The sequence below is a fragment of the Lithobates pipiens genome, unplaced genomic scaffold, assembly GCF_037356315.1.
Source record: "Lithobates pipiens isolate NorthernLeopardFrog02 unplaced genomic scaffold, aLitPip1_a1.2 Scaffold_18, whole genome shotgun sequence".
Taxonomy (NCBI): Eukaryota; Metazoa; Chordata; class Amphibia; order Anura; family Ranidae; genus Lithobates; species Lithobates pipiens.
Genome location: NW_027507758.1, coordinates 45,361,616 through 45,374,326, shown reverse-complemented (window position 1 = coordinate 45,374,326; position 12,711 = coordinate 45,361,616). Strand labels below are relative to the sequence as shown.

The 12,711-nt window shown below is 43.6% G+C and overlaps 1 protein-coding gene across 1 annotated transcript in view; it reads left to right on the top strand.

The window, feature by feature from the left end:
- Positions 1-12,711, top strand: part of RHOQ (ras homolog family member Q) — an 81,590-nt gene that overhangs the window by 55,205 nt on the left and 13,674 nt on the right. Inside the window, exon 4 of the mRNA XM_077485649.1 lies at positions 6,877-6,972. Coding sequence (XP_077341775.1) covers positions 6,877-6,972 — 96 coding nt within the window. The remainder of the gene's footprint in view (positions 1-6,876; positions 6,973-12,711) is intronic.

The window sequence follows — 12,711 nt, the reverse complement described above, 5'->3', positions numbered from 1 at the left end:
CCGCGTTACTCGCAATCCGAGGTTCCACTGTAGAAGAGTCCGGGTGCTTAGCTGGCCTGCCTGCAGTCCAGACCTTTCAAAAACTGAAAATTACGAGCGCATCCTGAAATTAAAAATACAACAAAGAAGACCCAGGACTGTTGAGCAGTTAGAATCCTCTATCAGGCAAGAATAGGACAAGATTCTTCTCCCAAAACTCCGGCAACTGGTCTCCTCCGTTTCCACATGTTTACAGAGTGGTGCTTGGGATTTTTAATTTTTTTTTTTTAAGAATCATACTTACATAGGTGGATGCTGCATTTTTTCTTTTTTTTTTTTTTTTTTTTTTCTTTTTTTTTTGCATCAGTATACAGCACGCCATAATCTCTCTTCAACAAATTGTGGCTAACTTTGCGCCCTTGTTATTTTAGTTCCCTTCTACTTATCGCCACCATTTTGCCTGTTGGCAGTGCTATTTTCACATCACATGCAAACCTTTTTAACATTTTCCTCTATTTAATTCTTTATTTATTTTGTTAAAGTTTCAGAGAAGAAATATATTACAAAAAGTATGCTACCCATTCCATTTCCATATCTATCCCCAACCCCCCCCCCCCCAATCCCGCTCCCTCCCTCCCCTCTCTCTCTCTCCATCTCTCCCCCGCGCTCTCTCCCTCATTTCCCCTCGGATCCACTCATTCTGAGATATTCCCTTGTTTTCTTGAACTCCAGCCATTTTCCCCACTTACTAAAGTAAGTTTCCACTTGATCCCCTCTTCTAGATGTTGATTCCTCCATTGATCTTACCCACTCTATTTTGCCTAACCATTCCCTCATAGATGGGGGTTCGGGAGTGCCCCATCTCTTTGGGATCAGGCTTTTTGCTGCCATCAATAAGTGAGGAATCAATGAGTTTTTGTATTCCCCAGTGTTTTGTCAGTGTCGTGAAACAGACATGTCCATGGTTCCTTCTTTACCTCTTCCCCTGTTATTCGGAAAATATTTTCTATTATTTTCTCCCAGTATGGGCCAATCTTTCCACACTCCCACCATATGTGTGCAAAGGTTCCCACCTTATCGCAGCCCCGCCAACATAGTGCTGATGTACCTGCTCTCCTCTTATGCGCTCTTTGTGGGACAACATACCATCTTGCCATTAATTTAAATGACATCTCTAATGACATATTGTCCCTAGATATTGTACCTGCTATTCTTAAGATCTTCTTTCTACGTTCCTTATCCCCCACGGTGCCCAGCTCTTCTTCCCATTTTTTCAGGAATAGTGGTTCCCCTGGTTCCTCTTCCTCCTGTAGGATTTTATAAATTTTGGACATACTTTTTTTCTTGCAGCTCGGATCCGAGAGCATTCTCTCCATCGGTCTGAGATCTCCTGTCCCTCGGAGTGGCCGAGGCAGAGTCTGAACAAAATGTTTAAAGCGGAGGTCCACCCTAAAATGGACCTCCGCTCATCTGATCCCTCCCCCCCTCCGGCGCCACAATCGGCACCTTTCAGGGGGGAGGGGGGTGCAGTTACCTGGATAATCCAGGTAACTGCACCCACTTCCGGGCTAGCTGTCTGCGGAACGAGCGTAGGTTACGCCCCCGTTCCGCAATGCCCCGCCCCCTTCAGCAAGTGCCCCGCTGCCTGCTGGGAAACACACAGCTCCCAGAGGCAGCGGGGACCGTCCGGATTGCGCCGCGCGGCTCGCGCATGCGCAGTAGGGAACCGGGAAATGAAGCCGAAAGGCTCCATTTCCTGATTCCCATACCCAAGATGGCGGCGGGACCCGGCAGCCGAGCGAGCGATCAGCTTCGGGTGCCGACATCGCGGGCGCGCTGGACAGGTAAGTGTCACTATTTAAAAGTCAGCAGCTGCAGTATTTGTAGCTGCTGGCTTTTAAAAAAAAAAAAAAAAAACGCGGAGTCCCGGTGGACTCCCGCTTTAATTTGTGCATATCTCCAGCTATCTAAGTTCCTACTTCCCCATCTTTGTCTTATTTCTCCTAAAGTGCAAAATCTGTCCCCATTCATCACATCTTTCAGCAAAATATCATCTTTTTTTGCCCATCTAGTGAAATAAACAAATTCCTCCTTCCCTGGTTTAAAAAAACTTGTGTCTAATAAAGAAATTAAAGGTGAGTTGTACTGCCAGTGATTTGATTCTCCCACTTTATCCCATGTTTTAAACAAATTAGTAGTTAGTGGGTTAGTGCTCCTCCCCAAGTCGCGAAAGTCCCGTGGTATCCAAATCCTCTTTCCTAGATTAACTCCACTTTGTGTTTTCTCTATATTTACCCACCCTTTATCCCCTTTGTCATACACCCAATCCACCACTCGTGAAATTACTGCTGCCTGGTAGTATCTTCTAAAGTTTGGGGCTGCTAATCCCCCTCCTACTTTCCCCCTTTCCAGAGTCGCATAAGAAATCCTGGGATTCCTACGTCCCCATATGTATTTTAAAGTTAGAGTTTTAAGTTTCGTGAAGAACTCCTGCGGAACTTTTATTGGGATCATTTGGAACATATATGTCAATTTTGGTAAAATGAACATTTTTAACGCATTTACTCTCCCTATTAGTGACAAGGGTTTATATCTCATACTTTTAATACATTCTTTGACCTTATTTAATATATATATATAATTGGCCGCGTATATGGATGACAATGTGGGCGTAATTCTTACCCCCAGGTAACTCAGCTCCTCCCTACACCAAATAAAGGGAAAAGAGCTCTGGAGTTCCTCTTGTTCTTTTTTAGGTACTGTTATGTTCAGAATTTCAGTTTTTGACATATTGATCTTAAAATTTGTCAACCTCCCATATCTATGGATCTCCTTAATTATATTTGGGAGAGTCACCCTGAGTTCTGAAACATAAAATAATATGTCATCTGCATACGCAGACACCTTATACTCTTCTCTACCAATTCTCACTCCCCTTATATCTTCATTTTTCCTGATCGAGGCCAACAAGGGTTCCAAGGCCAAAACAAACCGCATTGGGGACAGAGGACACCCCTGTCTGGTTCCATTATATAACTTTACTACCGGGGAAAGGTTACCGTTAATTTTTATTTTTGCCGTCGGGTGGGAGTAAAATGCTTTTATCCATCGCAATGTTTTTTCTTTTAATCCCAGATATCCTAAGGTCTCAAACATGAAGCCCCAGTCTACCCTGTCAAATGCTTTTTCAGCATCCACAGATAACAGGGCGACCGGGGGTCCGCTGCTTTCCACTCCATGAATCAACATGAGGGTTTTAAGGCAGTTATCCCTACCCTCCCTTCCCATGACAAACCCCGTTTGTTCACTATGGACCCATTGCGGTAGTAATGGTTTTAGCCTTTCTGCTATCACTTTTGAAAATATCTTCATGTCCGTATTCAGAAGAGAGATCGGTCTATAACTCCCCGGGGTTGTTGGATCCTTCCCCTCCTTTAATATCAAAGTTATGTAAGCCATCAGTGCTTCTTCCCTCAGTTCTTCCCCTTCTGCGACTGTGTTCATATACTCGCATAATTTGGGCGCCAGTATTTTTTCAAACTTTTTATAATAAAGGATTGGGAACCCATCCGGGCCTGGACTCTTCCCGATTGCCATCCCCCTTATTGCCCGCACCACCTCGTCTACCGTTACCGGGGCGTCTAACCTCTCTAACTCATCCTCTGGGACTGTAGGGAACTCTATTCCTGTTAGGTACTCGATAGTATCTTTTTTATTCCTACTTTTCTCCTTTCCCTGTCCTACCTTATATAACTGGCTATAATAACCTAAATAATGGCTAAATAATCAACTTTAATAGTGAAAAAAAACTGCATAAATTAACATTATTAATGATTCTATGTTTTAGACAACACTATATCCAAATATACAAAAAAAAAAAATTGATATATGTATATCCACCAAAGTGAACGTGTTAAGAGTCCATAAGTGAAACAATGTGGTGACAAAGTGCAATAGCTTGAGAAGTTATAGTGACTTCAGTGAATGCTTTGCAGAAATCCACCACCACTTGAGCGGAGGCTTACCAGATGTTATGGACCCAGTTAGGTGTATACCTAGTGAGTCACACGAGGTTATTGATGTAAATCCACACGAAAAAACAGCTGGCAAAACTTGCAACTTCTCCTGGGTACCAGAGTAGACAGAGAGATGACCCAAAAATAGATGAAATGGCTATCCACCTTTTGGGGTGACTGAGGACAGAGATTCTTCCATGTATATTATAGGCCAAAAAGATAATACAGCCTCATAGTGAAATACCGTTTAACACATATTTGCCAGTAATATGTGAGTACCCATTTATGCTTTTAATGTTAATAAAAGTTTTAAACGGTATTTCACTATGAGGCTGTATTTTAACTATAACTTCTCAAGATATTGCACTTTGTCACCATATTGTTTCACTTATTGTTTAACCCTTACAAACCACTTTGACCTACAGGTTTAGGAGATATTTGCCCGAAGATAGCGGCGCGCAGGCGCACTGAGCGCGGCATCGTCAATGGCGAAGATGCCGCGCGTGTCGGCTCCCTTGCGCATGCGCGGGAGTAACGTCATTGCGGCTTCACCGAATGACAGCGGAGGAGCTGCGAGACCCCACCGAGAAGATGGATGCGCCGGACTACAGGGGACAGCGGTGACTTTGCTGGCTCCTGTGTCAGGTAAGTGACACATAATGGACTACTATGCGATGCGATGCGATGCATAGTAGTCCATTATGCTTTGCCCTTGCAGGGAATGAAAGAGGAAGTAAACCCATTAGGGTTTACTTCCTCTTTAACACGTTCACTTTGGTGGATATACGTATTTCAATTTTTTTATTTTATTTTTTGTATATTTGGATATAGTGTTGTCTAAAACATAGAACAGTGTAGGCAAACCTTGGCACTCCAGATGTTTTGAAACTACATTTCCCATGATGCTCATGCACTCTGCAGTGTAGTGGAGCATCATGGGAAATTTAGTTCCAAAACATCTGGGGTGCCAAGGTTTGCCATCACTGACATAGAATCATTAATAGTGTTTAATTTATGCAGAGTTTTTTTTCACTATTAAAGTTGATTATATTATTTACACTGGTAAAAGATTATATAGATATTGTCATATATATAATCTAAGCGCTGCACCTTTTTTATTATTTCACCATTTTGGTTCACATGTGTATTGCATTCACACTCCACATTGCCCAAAAAACATGTGCGTTTTCTGGGCATTCCGGTGCAAAATTGCAAGCACATCTTCTATGGGAACGCATTTAATTCGCATTCCTTTGTTAACAGGATAAAATCGTGATGTAAACCTGACCTGATCCTGTTCAAAAACTGACATGGAACGCTGAACATCTGATTTTTTTCTCTTTGCAGGGAAAGCAAAGCTTCAATTCGCACCGCACATGAGTGAACCGGACCTCAAGGTCCTTTTGATGTTTCATTAAAAAGAACCTGTTACAAAGTTTGTCACATAGGGGACTTTTTGTCCTCTACGTGCTGGAAATACATTTTTATGAGGGGTCTTCAAAAAGTTTCCGCACTTATTTTTGCTGGAAACGGCGAGGGCGGGAGGAGGAGTAATTGGTCGTGGCTGAGAGTGTCATGTGACTAGTTTGTCTGGCAAGCTGGTTGACCATGCAGTTGTCACGCTGTGGTGAAGATGGCTGTGAAACTTATATAAAAAAAGCATGGAAACTTTCTGAAGAAACCTCGTAGTAGAAAAAAAATAAGGACGTTGCAAAAAAAAAAAAAAAAAAATAAGTTGCAACCGAGCATTTAGGAACCCCACTGTGTACACAAATGGTGCTTGCACTATACATTAAATATCTACATGCATGCCAGATTGTGAGCATGATAAACCATTGTGCCATAGGTGTGTGCAGCCTATTGCATTAGGGTGTGCACCCCAAAGCTCAAACACACGAGTGTGTGTGGATAGATAGTGGGGCAGTGGACGATGCAGTGGATAGCAGTGGATGGTGTCGGCAGGATAGAGATTGGTGTTAGCAGTTTATTCATATTGTTGTGTTTTTTTTTTTTTTTTTACAGTTTTTTTTTTTTTTTTTACAATGATTTTTATTATTATTTTTTTACAATCATTTATTTTTTTTTACAATCATTTTTATTATTTATTTAAAATTTTTAGGAGTCCTTTTGGGGGGGGGGGGGGGGGGGTGAAATATCAGTCTCTAAATATCAGTCTCTAAACGGACCCCTGATGTCTCACTTTTGAGAAAGGGACTGAGGACAAAGATTCCCCCTTCCCTTTCTCAGCACCCAAGCAGCAGGGTGTGTCCACGCACACCCTGTTGCGCGTCCATGCCCACCTGGCACACCCTGTGCACATGCCTATGCATCTCATAAATATCGCGTAACATGAAGGAAAATTGAAACTACCACCATTTTATTCTCCAAGGTCTCTGCTTTCAGAAATATCAATGACATTTGGGGGTTTTATCTAATCTTCACGCCTTAAATACATTTTTTTAAATGTGCAAAAAACGTCTCTGGCACTGAAAGGGTAAATTACTGGATCAGTCCGATGCTTTGCCTTAATCAGCTCAGAATCTGCCAGTCCTTACAATAAAAAATAAAAAAAGGCCTCTGTAACACAGCCCCGCTATAAACATGCAGTTTCAAAGTCTTCAGAGCAGTTTTTCAGATGATGTAAAGGTATCTGGGTCAGCTCATTTTATCTGACCGTGATGAAAAGCGTTCTGCGTTTTGGTTCTCATTAAATGTCTTATAATATGTGATTCTCCAAAGAGGGCACGAGGGCATAGTCTGCACCATCGGTCTGTGATACCGCTTCCTCATTCTTGTATTTGCTTTTTTCTTGTTCCCGATTCTGAAAAAAAAAAAAAAAGTCAAAAAAAAAAAAAAAGAATTTAATTTGAATGCTTTGCAGATCGACCTCCGAGATGATCCCAAGACTCTAGCAAAACTAAATGATGTGAAGGAAAAACCCATTACCAGCGAGCAAGGGCATAAGTTGGCGAAAGAGGTAAAGAGACGGATTGTTTTTGATTGTTATGTCTCGGTGCTGTTATGAGTGGAGTACTTTGAAGTCCCGGCTTCATTGTATATCAGATGTATTTGTTGTTTTGTACTAGACAGGTGAGGTTGGTTTAATCAAGTCAAAGTGGAGCCATTGTGCATATCAGCCAATCAGAATGTTTGATTCTAGGGCTGGATTTCTATCATTGGACCCTGCAACCTTTGGCACCTGAAGTAGCACCCCTCTTATAGCATCCCGCCCAAAGTAATCACTGTGCTGGTATAAAAAGCCCCCTGAACTAAATGCCTAAAATAACCACCTAAATCTGAGGTTGCGTGATGCGTTGGGTCCTGCGTCTACCATCTTTTTTCCTTACGTGTAGCACGCCACTGCTTCAGTACCGTGGGCACTTCCTCTTGGTTTCCTTCTCTTGACTGCTCACGCAGGTACTGCTGACCAGTAACTCTCCAGCAATTAGATTCACACAGGAAAGCTCTATTGTGATTCTATTCAAGGCTCCTATTTTAACTGAATCCCTGACGAAGGGGGAGTTTTTTTCTGACCCTCGAAACACGTCGGCGTTTTTTTATTTTGTATAAATTCATTTGGACTCTTGTTCTTTGGTCTGGTGCTCCTTCTATTAATGCATGTTTTTTTTTTTGTGAGCCCTCCGTACGATTTTGTCCTTTTCACTACTTAATATGAGCTCACGAGTCCCAGCACCTCTTGGATACTTCTTTCTTTATTGGACTTCCTATTGGTTGTCCATTGGCGGGGTCCTGGCCAGATCCAGAAGATTGCAGTTTCTTGATGCCGCAAAGAGCAAGTATGCAGCTAAGGACTCCTGACTGCTGGCGCACATTTCTGATCTGCTTGTTCCATGTCAGTGACTTAAATTATTGAAACCAGAGGGTCAGCATGACAGCCAGACAGTGAGCATTTTCAGAAGAAGGTCTGTAGTGGGAAACCCCATTTTCATCACAGGAATCAGTCCAGGCAGCGCATTATCCCGACTTAGGAAGTCTGGATCCACCAGCTGCCTGGACTGATGGCAGTCTCAGCCTCTCAGCAAGCCACTCCCTGCCCCTCCACAGCTCCGCCCTCCAGTGAGCGTGGAGGAGCAGAGCAGGAGAGATGTTGATTGACAGGCATCATCTCTCTCCGCTCGGGGAGGTGAGAGAACCGAGCCATCGGCGGTGTTCGGTGGCTCGGTTCTCAGTGCAGAGGCGGCGGGCGACAGATGCAGCATCCACTTGGGTAAGTATGAGTAACCAAAAAAACCCCCATAGTTTTTATTTAACTACTGCAAGTTTTTTTTTTTTTCTCGTGAATTATTATTGAACTTGCTATCTATCTATCTATCTATCATATATATATATATATATATATATATATATATATATATATATATATATATATATATATATATATATATATATATATATATATCCAAAAGTATTGGGACGCCTGCCTTTACACACATGAACTTTAATGGCATCCCAGTCTTAATCCGTAGGGTTCATTATTAAAGCGGAGCTCCACCCTAAAGTGGAACTTACGCTCATTGGAATCCTCCCCCCCCTCCGGCGCCACAATTGGCACCTTTCAGGGGGGAGGGGGGTGCAGGTACCTGTACAGTACAGGTATCTGCACCCACTTCCGGCATAGATTCTGCAGAAGCTACGCCCCTTTCCGAAGGTCCCCCGCTGTCTCCTGGGAAACACACGGATCCCAGAGACAGCGGGGACCATCCTTATTGCGCAGCGCAATTTGCGCATGCGCAGTAGGGAACCGGGAAATGAAGCCACTTCCTGATTCCCATACCCAAGATGGAGGCGGCAGCACTCGAGAGATTGGCTTCGGGTGCCGACATCGCGGGCGCGCTGGGCGGGTAAGTGTCATTATTTTAAAAGTCAGCAGCTGCAGTATTTGTAGCTGCTGGCTTTAAAAAAAAAAAAAGAAAACGGCCAACTCCCGATTCACTTCATTACCAGGCACTTAGACAGCTTCCTGCCCAAGCCAATTTTCAGCTTTCAGCGCTGTTGCAATTTGAATGACAATTGCGCGGTCATGCTAAACTGTACCCAAAAAATGTTTTCATAATTTTGTTTCCACAAATAGAGATTTCTTTTGGTGGTATTTGATCACCTCTGCGATTTTTTTATTTTTTGCAAAACAAATTTTCTGTTAAATGTTTTTGTAAACAAGTACATTTTCGTCTTCAATGATGGGCACTAATATGGCTGCACTAAGGCGGCACTGATAGGTGGCACTAGTAGGCAGCACCGATGAGTACTTATGGGTGGCACTGATGGATGGCATTGCTGGGTATCACTTAATTACTCTGTTACATAATGGTGCCAGTCAGTGCCCATATGTGGGCACTGATTGGCACAGATTTGGAATTCATTTGCATATGTGGCTGGCCATGGGGGATGTACCTGGCCATCCACAGGTTATGTGCCTCCTTTGGTCCTGGCAGCTTCCCTGGTGGTCCAGTGTGAGGGGGGGTGGGGGTCTGTCAGAAGAGCCACCGATCGGCTCTCCTCTACTTTCGTCTGTCAGACGCGAGTGAGGAAAAGCTGATCATTGGCTCTTCCTATTTACATCGTGATTAGCCATGATTGGACACGGCTGGTCACGTGGTAAAGAGCCTCCGTCGGCTATTTACTGAGATCGGTGTAGCGGTGTGTCAGACTGACACACCGCACCACCGATCCCCGCGATGCGCACCCCCACGGGAGCGGCGGCTGTTATCCTGCAGCACGTCATATGATGCCCAGTCAGGATAACGCAACCACTGCCCGGCTGTCATTCTGCTATAGGCCGGGGCAGGAAATGGTTAAGTTGGCCCACCCTTTGCAGCTATAACAGCTTCAACTCTTCTGGGAAGGCCGTCCACAAGGTTTAGGAGTGTGTCTATGGGAATGTTTGATCATTCTTCCAGAAGTGCATTTGTGAGGTCAGGCATCGATTTTGGATGAGAAGGCCTGGATCTCCGACTCTGCTTTAATTCATCCCAAAGGTGTTCTATCGGGTTGAGTGCAGGCCAGTCAAGTTTCTCCATCCCAAACTCATTCATCCATGTCTTTATGGACCTTGCTTTGTGCACTGGTGTGCAGTCACGTTGGAACAGGAAGGGGCCATCCCCAAACTGTTCCTACACAGTTGGGAGCATGAAATTGTCCAAAATAATCTAGTATGCTGACGCCTTAAGATTTCCCTTCACTGGAACTAAGGGGCCAAGCCCAACCCCTGACAAACAACCCCACACTATAATCCCCTCTCCACCAAATGATTTGGACCAGTGCACAAAGCAAGGTCTATAAAGATATGGATGAGCGAGATTGGGGTGGATGAACTTGACTGGCCTGCACAGAGTCCTGACCTCAACCCGACAGAACACCTTTTGGATGAATTAGAGTGGAGACTGCGAGCCAGGCCTTCTTGTCCAACATCAGTGCCTGACCTCACAAATGCGCTTCTGGAAGAATGGTCAATCATTCCCATAGACACACTCCTAAACATTGTGGACAGCCTTCCCAGAAGAGTTGAAGTTTTTATAGCTGCAGAGGATGGGCCAACTCCATATTGAACCCTACGGACTAAGACTGGGGTGCCATTAAAGTTCATGTGCATGTAAAGATGGGCATCTCAATACTTTTGGTAATACAGTGTAGCAAGTCGTAGTTTTAAAGATGCGCTACTGCCCCCTTTCCTTTCTGCCTCTGCAAAAAGCTTATTGCGATTCACATTAAATTTTGGCTTGCTACCACCCCAAAGTTTGCCTGGCAACTCGGGGGATTCTGTGTGCTCAGGACAAGACATTGCAGACTGCTCCAGGAATCTGATTGGTTGTTATAGTCAAGAGAGCGCTCCGCTATTGTCCAAGCGTTCATAATCCAGCCTGCAAATGTTTTGTACATCTTGTTACCTTCTTTCCTGTGTAATTGTATTCTATGTACAGCCTGAAACAATCCGTACAGTAGCGATAAGATCCAAAGCTTGCAATTTTCTTTTCTTGCCTACTGAACAGGAAGATAAATTGTGCAAAGTGGTCCCATTTCAAGGACAATGTATGCTCTCGTCTTCTTTTTCTGGGCAATTTAACTTTACTGTTGGAAAATATAGTTATCGTCTCTGAAGTTCTGCCTGTGACAGGGGCCGTTCCTTCAAGTCTACTGAGCAGAAATCAGCAGTTTTATATCATTTTGCCTTTTTTTTTTTTTTTGGAACATGTAGAGTGTTTTTTGTTTTTTTTATATAAAGAAAGCCGTGGCTGTTTTATTCTTCATTAGTAATACTGAATCTGTTGTAAACCTGTCATGAGACAAATATGGGGCGGTGATTGCTGACCTCCTTCTGAGCATGCTCGTCACACTAACCCTCTGACCTCTGTGCTTTTTAGTGAGCCCAAAACAGGTACGCACCCACTGAAGTTGGAGCGTAATCAGAATTCCTTATCTGCCTATTTTTTTTTCCAGGTCACTGAATAGAAACAAAAAAAGGTCACCATGACTGCCAGGCAGCTAGCATTTTTAACTAGTTCAGCTCTGCGGATGTACATAGTACGCCCAAAAAAAAACCTGTTAAAGCGGGGTTCCACTGCCTAAAACTTTTTTTTTTGTTTTGTTTTTTGTTACAATGAGATAGATTGTGTTATTTATAATTATTACTCACTTGTTCCAGTTTGTAAGTCTTTAAGATGTACGTTTTCTCATTAAAAACTAAGTTATATCTCGTCTTTTTGGGGGTTCTCATCTTGCCTGTGGGCATGTGAAGCCCACAGGCATCCTCTTGCGGGATATTGTCGCTGATGTACCAGCATGCACTGCGCGCTGTATGTCCGATTTCGCGCATGCGCAGTAACTTCCCCCGCCCCGTTGAGATGGCAACCTAGCCTCACGTGATAACTCGCGCCAGGCCGCCACAGAGACTCCTGGGAACAATCACCAAAGCGCCCAGGAGACACTGCGGATAGAGGAAATTATGAAATACCCGCACTATCCCTTAGCCTACCACTAGGCTAGGCCGCAATCTCCACATCCAGGAAATAGACAGAATAGACAGGAAGAACAAAAAAGGTACAGTAGAAAGAAAAAAAAAAAAGGTTCCGTTTTGACATTAGAACATATATTTAATCATCTTGAGCTACGGTTTTAAAATTGGGTGGAGCTCCGCTTTAAATCACAAGCTGATGGCTGCAGCAGTCATTAGCTTGAGATCCATTTGTGTTCAGCAGGCCGTGCCAGCCATGTGACTGATGAAGGGGTCCTGCGAGGTTCCGAAACGTTTCTGCTAAAAAGATGTAATAGCTGAGTAAAGCATTGGACCTGTTCTGGAGATCCTTGGTGTGCTGGTGACATCCTCTCGCTCTGCATTAAGAAAGTGGTACAACACCTGTCAGGTTTTTCTTGCCGTGTCCCTTCTCGTTGTTTTCAGGACAAAAAGTAATGGGAAATGAAAACTAGAACAGGTGGTGAGGGGGAATCTTCCAGTGTGGACAACTGTTCTGATAACAACAACTTTGGCCTGGAAGTGAAGCGAGATCTCCCCGAAGGGGTGCAGTCAAAAAATAAATAAAAAACCTAAAGGCTATTTAATTTCTCTCTATCCAGAAACTAACATTTTTGGCTATAGAAAGTTGCAAATGTAAGTGCATAGTTTTATAAACAAGCCCTGCTTAAGGAAAATTTGGTATCAAATAGGGCCTGATATTAAGGGGGCAACGGGGTTAAAGGTCAG